This window comes from Elaeis guineensis, chromosome 14 (assembly GCF_000442705.2).
Source record: "Elaeis guineensis isolate ETL-2024a chromosome 14, EG11, whole genome shotgun sequence".
NCBI lineage: Eukaryota > Viridiplantae > Streptophyta > Magnoliopsida > Arecales > Arecaceae > Elaeis > Elaeis guineensis.
The window spans coordinates 52,755,206-52,774,473 of NC_026006.2; the positions used below are offsets into that span (position 1 = coordinate 52,755,206).

The following is a 19,268-nucleotide window of genomic DNA, read 5'->3' on the forward strand; positions in this document are numbered from 1 at the left end:
TCGAAACCCCTGAATCCCTCCTCTCTAGCTCTCACTCTCTCTCGTTGAGCTCCTTGTTTTCTTTTCACTGTTGCCTAGTTTCCTCTCTGACTTGACCGTTGGAGGGTCCCTGTCGGAGCCACCTTCGGTCAGTGCAGACTTTCTTTTGCAGGCGCTCGTTCCCGGCGACCAGGCGACGAGGGGATTGACCGCAACAATATATACAAAAAAAAAAAAAGGTCATTAGGCAAGCATCTCCAAAGTAACAAAATTTCTATCACGATTGAAGTATTTCATTTGTTTAGTGAGGAATTTCTTCAACATATTTTACAAACTTCTTTTGTTGTAGAAAATATCATTTTCAATTTTTTGCTATCAATATATCATGTTCTGACTCATAGCTGGATATCAACATATCATATTCTTGTCCATGGTTGGCTATCCACGGTAGCTAGTTTTATACCCTGACATCAAATTTATCTCTAAATCATGCCAAGTTTTGATCCATTAATCCAATTAATGAATTATGGGTTCAAACATGACTATGTCATGATGCATGCAATTCTTTTTTTTCTCTCAAAATATGTACTGAAATAACTCATACAAATACATATTCATGCATGGTAAGCAGAGGTTTTCTGACCTAATCTGATGACCAAGCCAGTATGCCTACCGATGCAACTATAGTCTAAGATTTCCAAAAAGCCTTGATGTTTATAATTATCCTAATTTAGGATGTCTAGTCTGAAATTAACCTAAATCCTAAGTATACAGACTCTTGTTAATATACATCGATTTATTCAAAATTAAATGAGGAGTATTTGGAATTTACCTAAATGCAAGGTTCTAGTAGAATTATGCTGGATCGTCTCTTGTTGTGATGACTGTCCATCTACAAAATTTAACATTACCATAAACTAGAGACAAATATTGGAGTAGGCGAGACTATCCAGGTGGCTGTACTTGGCACCTCTGAAATGGTCAAATCTGGGTGGAAGACAATAGGGTCAATGGCTATGATCTTATCCTGACATGTACATCTATTATTACCATGAATAAACATATGTTTTGTATGAATTGTCTCAGCGTATATTTACGAGAAATTTGGAGTTGCACGCATCATGGCATGGTCATGTTTTTGACAGTATAATTCATTACATGAATTAATGGATCAAAATCCAGTACGATAAAAAAATTAATTTGAAAAGAGGGTATCAGATTGCCATATTCATCGTGGATAGTCAGAGACAGGCAGAAACATACTACTATGAGTAGAAATATCGTATACTGATTGCTCCTATCATATTAAGGAATGTGCTATATCGGTAACTAGTTATAGATAAAAATATAGTATATTTATGCCGGTCATGGGCTAAAGAGTGGCTGTGGTTAGGCCAATACAACCAAGTTAATTGACGGCCCTTGTTATGAAATTTAAGGATTGTCACTAAGTCTAACTTGGTATGATATTAAACTTTTTACACTAATATAAATTGTTCTCATTGGCATGGATCATAGTACGTTCATTGAGTTGGTTGGTTAATATATGGATTTTAAATTATTGGATAGATTTTGCTATGAGTATGTCTTCTTTTCTTTATTTACACATTATTTGTGGATATATATTTCATTACACAAAAAAGTGGGTGAATGTGGGTTCTTTTTTATTGAACTAATTAGCTCATGCTGGTCTTTTGTTTTGCCACGTGGATGTTTTATAAATGATACAAATACTAATATACTATATCATCACAAAAGTTCATTGCATAATATGCAACAAATATTCTATCATTAAAGTTCTATTTATTATAATTTATTGTATTATCATATTACATTTCAAGAATTAGTTGGAAAAAAAAAAAAAAAAAAAAAGGAGAAAAGGTTGTATGTATGCATCTTGTGGGTCAAGCTAATGATAATAACATTAATAATGAAAATTTCTATATGAAGGTCTAGCTTGTGCAAAATTTGATAATATAGATATTTGTATTAACGGAGGACCACTCCACAGTTATTAAAGTTTATTATTTAATATAAAAAATATTGACTATTGAAGTAATTTTCTGTTATAATTTATTATATTATTATATTATAATTTAAAAGTAGTTGAACAGAAAAATATTACACCTATGTATTGTGAAGGTTGAATGCTAGTATCAAAACAACTTGAATGCAAGAAAACTGATGGCCAAATATTATATTATCATAATGTTTAAAAGATTCTAGAATGAATCATGCAGCAAACCGAGATTTCGCTGATTTTAAAGGTGTGGAAGGGCCAGGATCCAACATCAACGGCTCTCAACGGGGGCCTACCGATTCAAATTCAAAAAGCATCCTCCACTTCTTTCCCTCACTGTAACCGTTACTAATTTTCTCGGATGCCGACAAAGACTGCGATCGCTCCCCCTATCTTCGCCCTCCAAAAAGCCCAGCTTCAGATCTCTCTCTCTCTCTCTCTCTCTGGGGTCAAGAATCAGTTGTGAAGGAAGGCGGAAGAATGGAGGAGCCGTGCCGAGTTTCTTTTCGAGATGGTCGTTTAGCATCAAGAAAGGCAGAAGCTGGTTCGCCTCTTGTTTTCTAACTCCGCATCTTTCTTTGTTCTTCTTGCCTTTTAGTATTGTTCTTCCCATTGTTGTCCAAAGGTTTCGTTTTGATAGCCTTTTGGTGTTGTTCGCATTCGTTTCCTTGTTTCTTTGCCAAAAAGGGGATCTTTTTGATGAAATCTTGAACTCAGTTTTCTTGGGTTTTGATAAAATTTTTATCTCTCTGTATTTTTGGGCTCAAATGCCCTTTTCTTGGGTTTGTCTGGATCTTTGCCATGGGGTTTGGCTTGTGAATGGAATCAGTTATGTGAACTTCCCGATTCTTGTGCCAAATGTTTGCTCTTTGGCATTTTCCAAGTTCTTTCCGAATAGATTTTTTTCTTCAAAATCTTTGTGTTCCCCTTTTAATGCTTTCATTTCTAGAATATTGGCAGGAATTCTTGGTTTTTGTTGCCTTCGATCTGACTAACCAATTCTTATTCTTCTTCTGGCAGCCTGCAGACGATTCCAAGCCGCCAGGTGGCTCGGTACCATGGCAGGACCTCTCACATTGTCTCCAGAACCCTCGGAGCAAGAATTTGTCTGTTGCCTGAGGAGTGGTCTCATACTATGCAACACCATCAACAAGATCCAGCCCGGTGCTGTTCCGAAGGTATCATGTTATAGTCCTTCATTGGCTTCTTTCTTCTCTTGCTTGTGCTTACCAGTTATCTTTTGTCATGAGATCTAACTGGATGTGGTTTGGGATTACATCAAGGTTGTTGCTAATCCATCGATTGGCACTGAATGGGATATCCAACCTCTACCTGCTTATCAGTACTTTGAAAACGTACGCAACTTCCTGGTTGCTGTTGAGCAGCTGAAGCTGCCAAGCTTCGAGGCATCAGATCTTGAAAGGGTTAGAAACCAAAATCAAGATTACTCCTTGAGTTGCTTTCTACTATATTCCTCCATTGCCACACAATGTTTTTCTTGCTACAGGATACTCTGGAAGCTGGATCAGCAGCAAAAATTGTTGACTGTATTCTTGCATTAAAATCTTATCATGAATGGAAGCAGTGTAATGGAGGGAATGGGCCTTGGAAGCTTGCTAAATCCCCAGTTGTTCCACAATCTGCTGGCAGGATGCAGTCACACACCGTCTCATTGAGCTCAGTCCCTTGTAGACATTTAGACATGTCAACCACATCTGAGAAACAAAAATCCATGCAGAACAAGAATCAAAAGAGTGAAGGTTTGTTATTCCTGAAGAATGCTATTCATTGATTTGAATATTTTATTATAAATATGACATTAGAGATATCCCTCTAAGCGGCTTTTTTGTCTTTCCGATCCTTTCTTTTTTTATTTGGGTATGAAATCTTCAAACTTTCTTGTCTCAGACATATGAGGAGGACTGATCCTTTTAAGATAGGCAAATACAAGAAACCAACAATGCCTCCTATGTGGGCTTAATGCCCAAGCGGTGAATCATAATAGAAGGCCTAGATTCAAAACCTAGTAATGCTTAACACTTTAGATTGTACTCTTTTAATAGGATGTGTGGAGACACGTGTGAGTGTTTGTTTAGTCTCATGTTGGTTATGCATTGGGTAGATTTTGGATGCTTCTATAGGGCCAAGGAACCTAATAATACCTTCTAGCTAGGCTTTCTAGGTGGGGTTCTAGGTTGTTACAAGTGGTATCAAAGTGGACACAACCTATGGCTCATGTGTGATTAGGGAAAATTGCAGCACTTACCCTTTTAGGGTTGACCACAGGCGAATCATGGTGTTTGTGATAGGATTTGACTAGATTTGGACCCTTAGGAAGGACACTAGGCTTAAACAGGGGGATTATGCGAGGACCCATGCGAATGTGTTTAGTCCCAAATTAGTTGTGCATTTGGTAGATCTTGGGTACCTAAAAAGGGCCAAAGAATCTAAGTAATATTTTATGGCTAGCTATTTTGTGTGAAATCTTGGGTTGTTACAAGATTTCGATAACCTTCATACATCTATTATGGCTGATTTAATGGAACTTTGCATAGTATGTAATGTTTGATATCACGGGCTTTCTGATACATTGAGATGTACATAGGTGTATTCATAAAGATCCTAGGAAGTGCTATGTTTTTTCTTGCTTGATTTGATATTTCTTCCATGTGGTTCTTCAGATGCAATGGATTCACTCGTGCGAGTGCTATCTGATTATATGTTTAATTCAAAGGAACACATCAATGAAGACCTTTTAAAATCATGGAATCAGGAAGGAAAGGTAATACTTCATGCTAACCATATCATCTAATCTAGATGCACCAAAAAATTCATTAGACATACTAACACATTTTATTTGAATATGCTTGTAGGATCCAATCAAGCTATTCAGTAAAATCATGTCAAGTTGTCTGGAAGAGCAACAGGTACATATAGATAATGCTAAAATGTCATTCCATTATACATAAGTTCTTTTTTTTGTTAAACTCAAATGAAATGGATCATTTAGTGTTGCCAAATCAAAGGAGTTAGTTTTGCTTGAATAAATATGATAGAAATGAGTAATGTCCTAGTCCATTATCTTAATTTCAGTTTTACATGTAGCAATGTCAATGAAATTCCATGGTTTGCAATGTTTTAGTCTATTATCTTTTGTTATGACATTGTGGAAAGGTCCTGAAAAGGCTATCCTTCATCATCCTAGCATCTAGAGTGTGATTTCTTTATTTTTCTGACTTTTATTTTTAATGAGAGAGATGCAAAGATGGAGTTATTACAAATCATTTAAGGAGCAACATGAAAAAATGCAATTTGGGTTTATAGGTTATGATGTTACACTTGTTCATTGCTTTGTACATGTTATGTTGCATATGTTGATAATAGAAAATTTTGAGCTATCATTTTTGTGGGAAAATATGGAACTCAGTGGGTTGGAGGCCATTAGCTATTGGTTTGATATGATATGTTGTAAAAATTAACCAATTAAACATTCTTTTGGATCTTGGTTTTCTGCATTAATGGGAAAATGAAATTATACTTTACAAAGAATAACTAACATAGTTCACCTTAAAGTACTGCTAGCTCATTTTTTTAGTATGTAAAATGGGCTCATTTTTTAGTATGTAAAATGGGTACCTTGAAAGCATTCAAAATATTCAAAAGATTTAAAACGCTCATCTCCTTTCGCAGTTTATAGCTAACACTTAAGGAAAAATGCAGTTTAATACATGGGTTTCCATGACAATGCTTAGACTTTAATTCAGGCCTGTCATGGATATAAATGTGCATGATGAGGAGCATAATACTTGCTTTATGTGACAATGAAGTATTCCAGTCTACCCTATCTCATTTCATCAGATGAACTAGCCATAAACTAGCAAAATGAGACCAAAGGTACAGTAAACTGCTGAATTGATCTAACCAAGCTTTTTCGTTGTTGTGGAGAGGTAGAATGGGTGGAGGATAGGATGAAGCCTAGATCTCTTGAATCAACACTCAAAAAAGAGACTTTGCCAACTCAGCCAATTGGCTCCCTCCATGAAAATGTTATATCTCATACATATACTGGGCCTATTTAAAAACCATGCTGAAAGGGCCCCAGCTTGACCAGAACCCATTGGCTAAAATAGTCTAATACGCACTCATACTTTGTTCATGACTTTCATGTGAACACTTTGTCATAGATAGGCATGAAGTTTTGTTATTCATAGAGATGTTTTACATAATGCACTTGCTTTCCCCAAATCCATCTTGAATTCATGCTTTCTTCTTGCTAATCTTGTTATCTTGATGGATGTATATGTGGAAGACTTTAGTTGCATATTTACGATCTAAACCTTCTTAAAAAGTGCTATAGAAGCGGAAAGATACATACATATGTTGATGTGAAATATCTGGAATGATCTAGTTGCATATATATATGTGCGTGAGTGCGTGCGTGCGTGCGTGCGTGTGTGTATGTGTGTATGTATATATGTATAATTGGGACTTTTAACATTTTCATAGCCAAATAAGAAATGATCTAAAAAAAACTTTCTACTTACATTAGATTTTCAATTTAGGTGTAATTGAAGGTGATGTTGAACATGAAGAAGAAGGTAACTAATAAGAATTATTCAATAAAAATATTTCTATTGCTGAAATTTTCCAAAATAATTCATGTTTATTTCTTATTCATGACCTTAACTTCTGTTAATGTCTTCTATGTGGTTCAAACATATGTAAACTGGTTTTCATTTTTTGTTTTTGAGGCCATGCTAGATGCACATTATTGCGATTGTATATGGTAGATCTGTGTGATTTATTTTATTGTAATTATTTATACTTGTTTTATCCTTGCTCTATAATTGGAAGTTCTGATCCAAAGACTCTTCAATGCAATTTTGAATATAGTTGAAATCAATTCTTCAAGACCTCTTGTTGGAAGGGACTAGGGCAATTAATGGTCCAATAACAACACAAAATGACAAGGTACATTCATTGTTTTCCTTCAATGGACCTTCCATTTTGGCACAGCTGCATGTAGGTCATGTCATTCATTGTGAAATAATTTTGGATTTGGGTAGTCATATAGGCTTCTCATTTATAGAGATTGCATGTACAGGATGAAGCTCTTTTTAGGTGAACTTCAATAATAAATGTATTTCTTTACAATGGATAACCCGCTTTATATTTGGTGTGTGCTTATTCTGGTATATGGTTTGAGGAACTTTGAGATTGTATGCTTTAAAATTGGTTGAACCATGTACCAATTTTTCTTCCCTTTAGGACAACAATAATCTTCAATTATTTGTAGTTGTAAACTCTTATTCTAGTTTCATATTTAATTTGTATCAATGCCTCTCATGATCTAAAACTATTTTACAAAGCTAACTTGAATTGGAATTCTTAAAAATGTTAAGACTTACCTAGCCTTTCTTTTATGGAAAGGGATTTGCTAATATTCTGAATTGTGTAAGCCGAAGAAGATAGGAGAAAGCATAAAGCATGCAAGTAAGGTATTGTTTGGCATCACTTCCATTTTTTTTATTTTTTAAATTGAAAATAAAAAAAATTATTTCTAGTTTTTCTAATTTGTAAAATAATGGACATATTTGGTATAGTCCATTATTTTTTAAAAGATAAATGTATCAATGGCAATTGACATAGTGGTAGTTGTAGTAGATATAGGGGAGACGATGATGATGTTGGTGGCAGTATGATGGTGGTACAATGAAGGTGGCGATGATGGTGGTAGTGTGGTGAATGTGAGGCAGTGGTGATGGTGGTGGCAAAATGGCAATTGTAGGGACCATGGTGGTGGCAAGGGCATTAACTATGTGGCAGATGGTGGTGTTGTGGAGGCAGTAACTAGCGGTGGCAATTTTAGCCCAACCGATCGGGTATCCGACCCGATCTGATCCGAATGGGATAGATTTTATTAGACCCAATTGGAACCCCGGGAGAGTATAGGTTCTAAAAAAAATATCCGAAGTAGGTTTAGGTCGGGTACAGATAATGGTATGCCCCGATCTGAAATTGACCTGCATAATGTTAATATATATCTCTTTTTCAAAATTATAATTTATATTGTTTACATGTACCTAACTTGACCAACCCCTCTTATATGCATGATCCGACCAGACCCGACCTGCATCTCCATTTGACCCGATCCGACCCGACCCAAGGTGGGTACAGGGTGGGTATGGATATGGGATTTTTACTTACAGGGCAAGTATGGGTATGGGCTGACCCAACCTATATCTGATCCCTTGCCATCCTTAGCAGTAACAGTAGTGATAGTTACAACAATGGTAGTGGAGGTGGAGGCACTATCAATATGGTGGAGATAGTGACAATGGTAGCAATAGTATGATAACAGTGAGGGCGATAGTGATGGTGATAAAGATGGTGGTGATAGCTATGGTGGCTAAGGTAGTCATGGTGGTTGGATGGGTGTTGGTGGTGGTAGTAAAATATGAGTTTCTTATTTTCAAAAATATTGAAAGTAAAGATTTCTTACTGCCTCTTTTTTCTAGAAATAATAAAAAAAACTTTAAAAATAGAAATAAAAATAATAATATCAAACATGTTATTTGTCTCAATTTGTATAATTTTGTTTTTAAATAAAAAATAAGAGGTAAAAGCGATGGCAAACAGGTTTTAAATAGCTTGGGGAATTTTTGCATCTATTTTGGCCATTAAAAGGTGCAAAACTTGACTTCATTAGTGTCTATTTTCAAAATAATTGATCACTTGTTGTGTTCTCATAACTTAGAGTAGGTGGAGCAAAGGTTTAGGATTACAATTCTAGAAGAAGCACTTTCTGGCCATATTTGGTGCTGTGTTTGTTTACGGCACTAACTAATAATGCAAGGGAGAATTTTCATTTTTTTATTGGCATGCATGGTGCACCAGTTAGACCATTTCTCATTGTAAGTGATGCAATGACAAAAAGATCCAAACCCCTTGCTGTAAAATGTATGGAAATACATAAATGGAGGCACTCTTGATACGATACATTTGAGTTGGAGCAATTTGTACACAAGCACATGCATACACATGCACATTCTCTATTCTTACATTAATATATTAAATACCACATATGACATCTCGATTTAATTTCAATGGTAAACCATGATAACAATAAGCTGCTTAAGATGTCAAAATTAGATTTGGATGATATTTGCTTGTTTAAAAGCATGAGAGGAATTTTCATATGGAGGCAATGTGATCTATATGATTTTTTTTTGTTCTTCCTAGCAAAATTGTAGCAACAGCTGATCTATTAACAAAGTTGATGTTATGCTCCTCACAGATTTGTATTTTGCATTTACTAATTTTGCTTGTTTATTCAGTAGACAGTTATTAATTTTCTTTTTGCAGCATCATAAATTCTGGTTGGGGAAAGATGATTCCTATCATTGGAATCGCTTGGAAGCACAAGAAAGCAAACTAAAGGTAAGCTATTTGAGTGCCTATGAATATTCTAGGTGGAAGTTGTCAGTATTTATGATGCTTTTCCAAACGTGTTCTGGAAAGACAAATGACCCAAATTACTTTTTTGTCTACCACATAATTTGAGCATTTATTATATCAATTTGTATTTTTCCCTATATGAGAAAAAGAGACAAGAAATATTCTAAGCTCATTTTGCCATAACAGTAGTGTAATTTGAATGCCCGTAACAGTTTTCCATGTGATGGACATATGAAATATTCTCAGATCATTTTGCCATAATAGTAGTGTAATTTGAATGCCCATAACAGTTTTCCATGTGATGAACATATTAAATTATGCCATTAGTTAATCCTATATGAAACATGTTGTAAGTTTTCCTTTGGCTCATCTTCTTTTATGGAAGCCTTATAGTTACCTTCAGCTTTGAGTCAGTTTGGAACAATTTGATTCAAGATTGGCTTTAGCTGGCCTATTAATAGTATTGTCAACTTTAAAAGGACAATATTAGAGACATTCCAAAGATGGGGTATTCAAGGACCATTGTTGTGTACTCAATACATATTCATATTATTCTTGAACGTGGACTTCTTGATCTTTCTTTCTTGTATTCCTGGCTAGGTAGCTATCAGACTTTACATGTCTTAATGGGCTGTCTAAACAATTTTGAATGTCTTGGGGTCTAGTTTCTTTTTTGTATTTAACATATTAGTCTCTTAGTTAGGGTGACTTTGATAAAGATCATTATGTGAAAGCTTCTTGTAACAAGGGAATTTAATATGATACCACAATTGAATACCACTTTGTGTGGATAATTGGGAAAATAGTTTTTTTTGTAATTCTTGTCATGACCTATGGATTGCAAATCACATTAGGCCATGTTAGTATTCCTTTGTTCCAGCTAGATGTTTCAACTCCCATTTCAAAGTTTGTCCACATTATTGTCAAATGGATATTTAATTGACATTTTCGTCTCTTTCCAAATAAATCAACTATACCAGTATATTAGTCCTTCATTACACGGTTGGCAACTTGATATCCCATGTCCATTTGTTGTTCCATAGAAATATTTTTCAGCTCATGCAACATTGGACATTTAAAATTAATCTTTGGAACTCCATTTCCATGACACACATTTCTTTAAAAAATCTTATACTAGCACTTTGTAACTCTATTGCTATGACCTATTGTTCCTTAGGATCTCAGGTAACAAGCTTAGCTAGTAAGAATATGTGCTACTTATTGGACTAGATTAAGTGATTAGCTGTAGTCATACTTGACACAGGAATACCAGCTGCCCCCTTTAGGTGGTGAAAGTTGAAGATCGTGATGAGTGAGATATTGTTTTTAGTTGCCCATTATTTGAACTAAGATGGCCAGTTGCCATGAGGATTGTTATAGAAATGCCTATCACTTCACCCTATACTTGCTCATTCACTTAGAGAATTGCTTTGCATGCATAGTCTAATAGATGTGCTTATTATAGGAAAGTGACTTCTTCGACTTTCAACTAATGCCTTAATTCCAAAATATTTTGGGTATGTATTAAAGATCACTTAGCAACAAAATTTATCAATATCCAAGCCATAGATGATGGAATGGTCCGGAACCGCCCAGTTCAGGGCATGGTAAGCTATAGTAGTGGCAAACTAGGACAGTGCGGCATGAATAACGAGAAATCAATGACGAAGGGGGAGAGGGAGAAGGAAAGAGAGGGAGAGAGAGGAGGCTCATAAGCCCTCCTCTCCTCCGATCATCTGCTGGGTTGAGCGGAGCCTTATTTTGAATGAAACAAGGGCTCAGCCCCTTTTTCTATTTTTTTTTTGCTTCTTTAAGTGAAGTTGGCACATGGTCCCTTTTTCAAAAAATTTTTTTAGCTTCTTTAAGTGAAGTCGGCACACCATGTGCCGACTTCACTTAAAGAAGCCAAAAAGATTAGATAAAGGGATAAGCCCCTGTTTTGCTTGAAATAGGGCTCGGCTCTGCCTAATAGACCAAAGGAGGAGAGGAGGGCCTCCCTCTCCAAGCATCTCTCTTTCTCCCCTCTGTCCCATCCTTTCTCTCTCTCTTTTTCCTTTTTTGGTTCGCATGGGGATGGGACGACATAGTACCGTACCATACCATCGACTTGCTGGCATAAGTATAGGTTCCAGTATTACAAACCTTGATCCAAGGTGAGTTTATCTTTGCTTGTGTTTTTTTTTTGGTGGGGGGGGGAGGGGGGAGGATGCGGTAGATTCTTATTAAATTTAAGGTACGTTTTATATGCCTAAGCCCTTTGGCAAAATGGAAATTGAATTCCAATAATTAGGTGTACCTTTTCCACCTAGGATCCATTGGAAAAAGAAGAATGGATTGTTCTCAATGCAGTAAATCCCACTTTTAGGTAGGTGTGATGTATATCACAATAACTGAAATGAATTATACAAGTAGATGTAGCATTTTGAAGGTGTTCTCTAGTTTGGAAGCTTTTAAGCCAATTTTCTATCTTCCAAAATAGACCAAAGATAGGTCAAAAATCACAATTGAAAATTGTATCAATCATGCTATCTCCATTCCCAATCAAAAAGTAAAGAAAGGGAAAAATATAGGGAAAGAGGGAAATGAATTATATGTGGTCTAAAGGCGAATAAATTATGTGATCCTCATATGTATATTTCTTGTGTCTCTTGACAATATATAAGAGATGAGAGGGAAAAAAATCTTTTGGACCTGAATAATTAATCAATTGATATATGTATACGTAAATTAAGCATATATAAATGTTTACTTTTCCACTGGTCTTAAATTTGGCTAGTGGTCTTTATCTAGCCAAGAATGTCTTGATATTATGCTTAGCTTAAGTTGGACAAAATATTTTAACCTTGACCCAACCCAAATTAGGCATGACCACCAATGCCTTAGGTTTTTGACCAGTTGGAGTACCTTTAGGCAAGGTTTTAAATCCTATGGGATGGGGTTATCTTGGTTTTTCCATAGAAGGGAATATCCCATTGTCCCGTACCATCCTGACCGCAGTCCAGGTCATGCATCTCTCTTTCTTTTTCTTCTTTTTTTCCTTCCTCCCTTACTTTCTTTTTCTTCTACCTTCCTTTCGTTTCCTTTTTCTTTCTTCTTATTCTCTCCTTTATTTCTTTTTTCCTTTTTCCTTTTTCTTTTTCTTTCTCTTTCTTTTCTTGTTTCCTTTATTTCTTTTTTCCTTTTTCTTTTTCTTTCTCTTTCCTTTCTTATTTCCTTCATTTCTTTTTTCTTTCCTTCATTTTTTTTCTTTTTCTTTTTCTTCTTTTCTTTCACTTTTTCCTTTTCTTCATCTTTCCTTCCTTTTTTCCGCAAATGGATGGGTTTCAGAGATCCAACCTGTCCCATTTTCTCATAGGAATGGGGCAGAATGGTTGGGATTCCCCCCATCCCATCAGAACTTAAAACCTTGCCTTTAGATGATGCTAAAGAAGTTTGCTCTGTGGTCTCCTACTGCACAGTGCTGGTTTATTTTTCAGGTTTTTGTAGCATGAAAGAAGAAAAACAAATCATTCGGGTAAAAGGTGACCATTTATGAGGTATGTTCGCTGAGCACTTGTTGAAAGATTTTTTTGATGATAAAATGCTGCATTTCCAGAAGAGTTGATAGCAAACAGCAAGTTCTTGGTCAGCGAGCCTGTAGATAAGGTTATTATTTACAATTTCTTCTTTTTCCCCTAAAAGCTAGGAGGTCTTCTTGCGTGTAGTATTCATGTGTATGTGATCTCCAACTCAACATCATTTATATATGTCCAAACATGTATGGGAACATGATCCATATAGTTTATATGTATAGGATTGTCCTCAATTATCATAAAATCATATACCTATTGTACAGAATACAAAATAAATAGGTTATCTAGCAAAAATGATATTTCATTAGGATGTACTAAGAGGACTTCTTTTTTTAGGTTGACAAAGGCTAAGGTACAAAGCTCTCCACTTGACAACTTGTTCCTCCTCTTAATTCCTTCGTTACTTTCCCAGTTACGCTATGCAGCTAGCTTAAGATATACATCTGAATATGTTTGTTCATCACAGCATGAGAACAGAATGCATTGATGAACAAACATATTCGCCGCTGATATTGTTCTTCGAGGTTCTAAGTTCTAACACCAGTTTCCTGATTTTTTTTCTTTCAGCACAAAGAGCTTACTTTCATCCGTCGGCATCATTCTTTCATTTGCTTTACTGAATATTTGATGGAATGTTACTGAAACCTTCACCGACTTTGCAGGAACTCAGGACTTTGCTACTAAAGACCAGGGTTGAATTCATAACTCTGCAGACCCGATTACAAAATGATTTTGCACAACTAGGTAAATAACAAACATTTTGATGTTGAACTGGTTCCAGTTTTTAGAACTTATGAAAGCATGGAATCCTGAATTTCAATGTATCTAGGGGACATCAATGTTCACCGTTTTGGCAAGTTTCCTCAAGCTTGCCCTCCACAAACCATGCATAACCATTAGGTTGTATTTATTTTTTCATTCTTGTTTTTGCTAGTTACCCTCTTAACTCTAATCCTATAGTAAATTTCCATGCTACAGGGGGGGAATAGTTTACTTTGGCTTAAATGGGAAAAAAAAGCTTTATCAACTTTTTAAAATATCCACTTTGCCCTAGGAATAAAATGGCTATTTTTCTAGCATTTGGTGCATTAAAATTGAATAAATGGGTTATGGGGGTTTTATTCCTCTTTAGAACCCCTTGAAGCTTGAATCAAATGAAATTTTGGAGAAGCAAATTTGAATGAATATGGAAATGTTTGTCCATATAATCTAAATCTGTTTCTGTTTTTATATAATATAAATTTTCAAAAGGTTTTCTTACTTTGGTTTAGGAATCCAGATTCAAGGGCTATCTGTGGCTGCTCATGGGTATCATCAAGCTGTCAAAGAAAACCGGCAGCTGTATAACACACTTCAAGAATTAAGAGGTAAGTCTGATCATAGACTGACATTTTATGCTACGACAGTTATGGAAGATTTCTCACTATATATTTTTTCAGGAAATATCCAAGTATTTTGCAGGATCAGGCCAATGTTCAATGAGGAAGCAAAATGTACAATAGATTACATTGGAAATGATGGCTCATTGATGGTTATTGATCCACTTAAACCACAAAATACACGCAAAATATTTCAGTTTAACAGAGTTTTTGGCCCAACTGCTACACAGGGTAATCCCTTCACCATTTATCGTTATCTAGAAAGGTTCTGTGCATGAACATCATTTCTGATCTTAAAATTATGCAGATGAAGTATATAAGGACACCCAAGCTTTAATAAGATCTGTCATGGATGGCTATAATGTTTGCATATTTGCCTATGGTCAAACAGGATCTGGTAAAACGCATACCATGGTACGTTTTTTTAATAGATTCTTTTTCTTAGCGCTTATATTACATGATTCTTGAAAATTCTGATTTCATTGGACTTACTATTATTGCAAATATTTTTTGCATTTCAGTGTGGCCCATCAAATGGATCAAGTAAAGACATGGGAATCAATTACATGGCTCTGAATGATCTATTTCAAATATCAAGTATCAGGGAGGATGTAAAATATGAGATACGAGTTCAGATGGTTGAAATTTATAATGAGCAAGTTCGTGACCTTCTGGCAGAAGATGCATCAAACACGAAATATCCTTTCATGCTTATTTTTTCTTGTTTAAGAATTGTGAAAGTAGTTCTCTTACTACTTGTTGATTCTTAACCAGAACAGTACATTAGAAATTAGGAATTGTTCAAGCAATGTTTGGCTGAGCCTTCCAGATGCCAACGTGCACCTTGCACAGTCTACTGCTGATGTTCTTAATCTGATGAAATTGGGTGAGAAGAATCGTGCATTCAGCTCGACAGCAATGAACCACAGAAGCAGCCGCTCTCACAGGTTGCTAAATTTATCTCTCCTGGCAGCTGCTAGCCTTATGGTCTTTGGGATTTCTCCTTCTAGTGACGATAGCAAATTTTGTGTGCAGTGTGTTGACAGTACATGTGCATGGTAAAGACATTTCAGGCAGTGCTATTCATAGTTGCCTACATTTGGTGGACCTTGCTGGTAGTGAGAGGGTGGATAAATCTGAAGCCACAGGAGACAGACTGAAGGAGGCACAACATATCAACAAATCTCTTTCCTGTTTGGGAGATGTCATTACAGCTTTATCTCAGAAGAATTCTCACATTCCATATAGAAATAGCAAGCTCACACAGTTGCTACAAAACTCACTAGGTTCTAGTTCACCTCTTTTTCTTTTTGTTTTTTTCTATTAACCTGTGCAGAGCTTTAAAATGGATGAGAAGTGCTTCTTATTTATTTTGTTGAAATGTTCGTTGTAGGTGGAAATGCGAAGATGTTAATGTTTGCTCATGTGAGCCCAGAAGCTGATTCTTATGGGGAAACAATCAGTACCCTGAAATTTGCTCAGAGGGCATCCACTGTTGAACTGGGTGCTGCTCATCTGAACAAAGAAAGCAGTGAGATCAGGGAACTAAAAGAACAGGTACAGTTGAATAAAGTTTGTGGTTCTATGTGATATCTTGCTAATTTGGACCTTGTGATTTCTCATGATTGCAAGTATATATGGTCTTCCATGTGCAAATGACACAGCAGGACTACTGTGTCTACCTTGTAGCAAAGAAGAATTTGCAGTTCAGTTAAGCTAGGGCCCTTTCAGATGTCTGGTTGTGGTAATAGGCAACTTTGACATCTCCCACATGAGCTGAACACAACAGGAAAGGTAGAGGTGAGAAGAGAGTACTGCAGTAAGGGTCAAGATGTCATGAGACTTAGAAGACAGGGACACAGGAAATCACCTTCTAAAAGGAAACTGCCATCTCCATTTTACAAGCATTCTGCATTCCAGACAAACCCCACTTGCATTGTTACTTACTCTTTTCAGCTCTACACTCCTTGTCTTCAGCCCGTGGGATATATCACATGGACACCATGTGCAGACATATAAACAGGCTTTTAGCTATTCATATGAAAGAGGAAATAGGATGTAAGACAATGCAGTCAGTTGTTCAATATTCAATGTGATGCGGATATAAAAATATGGAGGATTTTAATATGTTCACACACAGTACTACTGACTGATTTTGCCATGAAAGACATGCATACTTGCATTATCCAAAAAACTTAAATGGTGATATTTTCATATGTCCTCTGTTTGATTTGAAAGTCATGTTCTTTGGAAATTTTGCTTCTTAAAAGTCTACCACTTGCAGACACTGGCTTTTGTGATATGCATGCACGAGAATCCTACCTGATGTGGATAATCACTATAATATCTATATTTTTCCAGATAGATGGTCTCAAGAAGGCATTGGCAATCAAGGAAGGGGAGAAGGCTATTTCTTCACAAAAAATGAAAGAAAATAATCCAAACTTGGAGAGATTGAAACAATTTACAGAGCGCACACCCCCACGTCCGCGAAGGTTGAGCACTGGGAATCCTACTGTACTGAAGAATGGAACAGTGAACAGCCAAGATGAAAGAAAGGTGCTGAAGTCCCCTATATCAAGACTTAAGCTTCCAACAGATTATGCACCAATTTATAACCGTAGAATGAGCTCAGAAGGTTCCAAGGTTGAAAAGAAACAGCTAGAACTTAAAACTGCAGCTTCACATGTAAAGCCATCATGATTTATAGAATTTAATTATTGATTTTCTGGTTTCAGTATTTGATTTGTTGCATTTTTGGATGGCAGATTTATTCAAAATTATCTGCAGGAAAGCCACTTAAAGAGAACATTCTCCGTGCTCAAGTGGCATTTCAAGACTGTGCAGTTGCAAAAGGAACCTTGTACAATGAGACCTGCTGCAATATAATTGCTTCAGAGGCTGTCCATCAATGCTCTCCTAGTACTTGCAATTCAGCTTGCTGTCAGCTGCCAGAGGTGGAGAACAGATCTCGAATACATCTCCATCAGCAATCTTCTGATCTAGCAGCAAAATTGGATGAGATAGTGACAACTCCAGATGAGACCAGTTTTGTTACTAAATCTCAGTCAAGGAGCTCCACTATTAATGCTAGCAGCAAAGGATCTCATCTAAGGAAATCTCTACAGAGCATTGGAAAATATATTCATGGGTCTGAAAGAAGGTAATTTGCTGAAGCGTTTGAATATTTTTAGATGATCCTGTTTGGCTGAGCAAAATGAAGGAATTCATTTGTAAATCATATCACTTAATTTTAATAAAAAAAGTCATGTCAGTACTCAGAAGTTTTTCATTTTCTAATTACAGGAACATCCAGTGTCAATCAAAAACACCTTCAGAATTTGCTAAAAGCAACAATTTTGATGTGAAGTCGCCAATGACAGCTGATGCCAGGTTAGGACGGAGGCAATCATTAACCAATGTTCAGACACTAGGTTCAGATGTATCATTGAGATCTTCTCTTGGTGGGAAATCAATTGATTCATGTGAGTAGAAATCTAGATAATTAAATGCTCTCTACAAAGTTTGTTGATCGCTGATTTATCCTCCAATCTGACAAATTTCACCTGTGCATCAAATAACATACAAAATAGTAATAGAATAATATGAAGACATAGAGAATGATGCATGTTAATTCTTGATGTAGTAGCATTATATCCAGACCTCCAGGGGCCTTTTAACATTTTGAGAACATTCCTTGTTTTGAAATTGTATTTTAACAGCTCAGTTGTCCTCTGTTCCAAAGAGTCATGCATACATTGTCTAGCTCGTAAGGCTACAAGCGCATGATCCCTTTTATGTCTTTTCTTGTCTTCACTTTTTACCAACTGCTAGTTTGACTTCCTCTCTGCATATTTTCTGGTATCCTGTCTCTGGCACAAGTCAGGACTGCTATGTCTGGCAGGTTAAATGGCAAGCCTATGATATTTTGCAGGACTTCTTTTTGTCTTCAATCTTCATCTTTAGCTTGTCTATCTTCCTTATTGACATGTATACCACGTCTACCATAAATATGTGGTGGTAGAGCGTATGCTTGTGCAGGAACATGCCCATGGGCATGCATTTTTCACAAATAACAGGAACCCGTGTTTTTGTTTTAAAGATTTTTGAGAACTAGGATGGATGGATTATATAGTGGTCAAATTAATATTCAGAAAACTCTGTATTGTTATTTTGGGATGCAGATATATGGTAAATTTACAAACTGCTTGTTACATTTCCTCTCTGCATTTGGTTCATTTATATATTTTACTGTTATGTCTGATGTTCTAATGGTGGGAATTCTATGTAAAGATATTTCTGTTTCATGGCAGATCCAAATGATATCCAAAGTGCAAGGACTCCACCAATCCGGTCATCTTCGAAAGCCATAAAAACTTGGTTATGAAGCTATTGCTGCAGAGAAGGACAGCTTATTTTTCTTGGTGCTCTTTTATATATGAGTCGCAGTAGTGATTGCTTCTTCCAAAGTGCAAGGACTCCACCAATCCGGTCATCTTCGAAAGCCATAAAAACTTGGTTATGAAGCTATTGCTGCAGAGAAGGACAGCTTATTTTTCTTGGTGCTCTTTTATATATGAGTCGCAGTAGTGATTGCTTCTTCTTGAAGCTTTTGGTGGAAGATTTTTGAAAGTGTAACTTTGTTGATTAAAGAAGCGCAGATAATTCTCAGCTATTACTGAGAAGCCACTGTCAATTGTAACTGTCACTTTCCCTCTATTATGGATTCTTTTAAGTTGCCAACCAGAAGGCAATTTTGCCTCTGACATTCTTATTGAGAAACATTTGGGACACCCCTTTTTTCAAGAATATTGGTTCCCTGACATTTTTTTCATGCAGTGGAACCTAAAAAAACTATTA

General features: G+C 36.1%; 1 protein-coding gene across 1 annotated transcript; it reads left to right on the plus strand.

Annotated features, from left to right (window-relative positions):
* Positions 1 to 2,382: 2,382 nt before the first annotated feature.
* On the plus strand, positions 2,383 to 19,217 carry LOC105057728 (kinesin-like protein KIN-14A). Its single transcript, XM_019854691.3, has 20 exons — positions 2,383 to 2,543; positions 3,020 to 3,177; positions 3,283 to 3,423; positions 3,507 to 3,759; positions 4,681 to 4,781; positions 4,873 to 4,926; positions 6,893 to 6,970; positions 9,365 to 9,439; positions 13,692 to 13,773; positions 14,301 to 14,396; positions 14,469 to 14,639; positions 14,716 to 14,822; positions 14,930 to 15,105; positions 15,191 to 15,355; positions 15,444 to 15,694; positions 15,802 to 15,965; positions 16,770 to 17,096; positions 17,177 to 17,571; positions 17,715 to 17,893; positions 18,722 to 19,217. Exons 1-20 carry the CDS (start codon positions 2,480 to 2,482, stop codon positions 18,793 to 18,795), a joined length of 3,111 nt encoding a protein of 1,036 aa, XP_019710250.1. The 5' UTR covers positions 2,383 to 2,479; the 3' UTR covers positions 18,796 to 19,217.
* The last annotated feature ends 51 nt before the right edge of the window (positions 19,218 to 19,268 follow it).

Excerpts from the sequence above, each read along its gene's own strand:
- LOC105057728 (XM_019854691.3), top strand. The coding sequence starts at position 2,480 with ATGGAGGAGCCGTGCCGAGTTTCTTTTCGAGATGGTCGTTTAGCATCA. Across the intron at positions 2,544-3,019 it reads ATCAAGAAAGGCAGAAGCTG|CCTGCAGACGATTCCAAGCC; the intron begins GTTCGCCTCTTG and ends TTCTTCTGGCAG. Across the intron at positions 14,823-14,929 it reads CTGGTAAAACGCATACCATG|TGTGGCCCATCAAATGGATC; the intron begins GTACGTTTTTTT and ends TTTGCATTTCAG.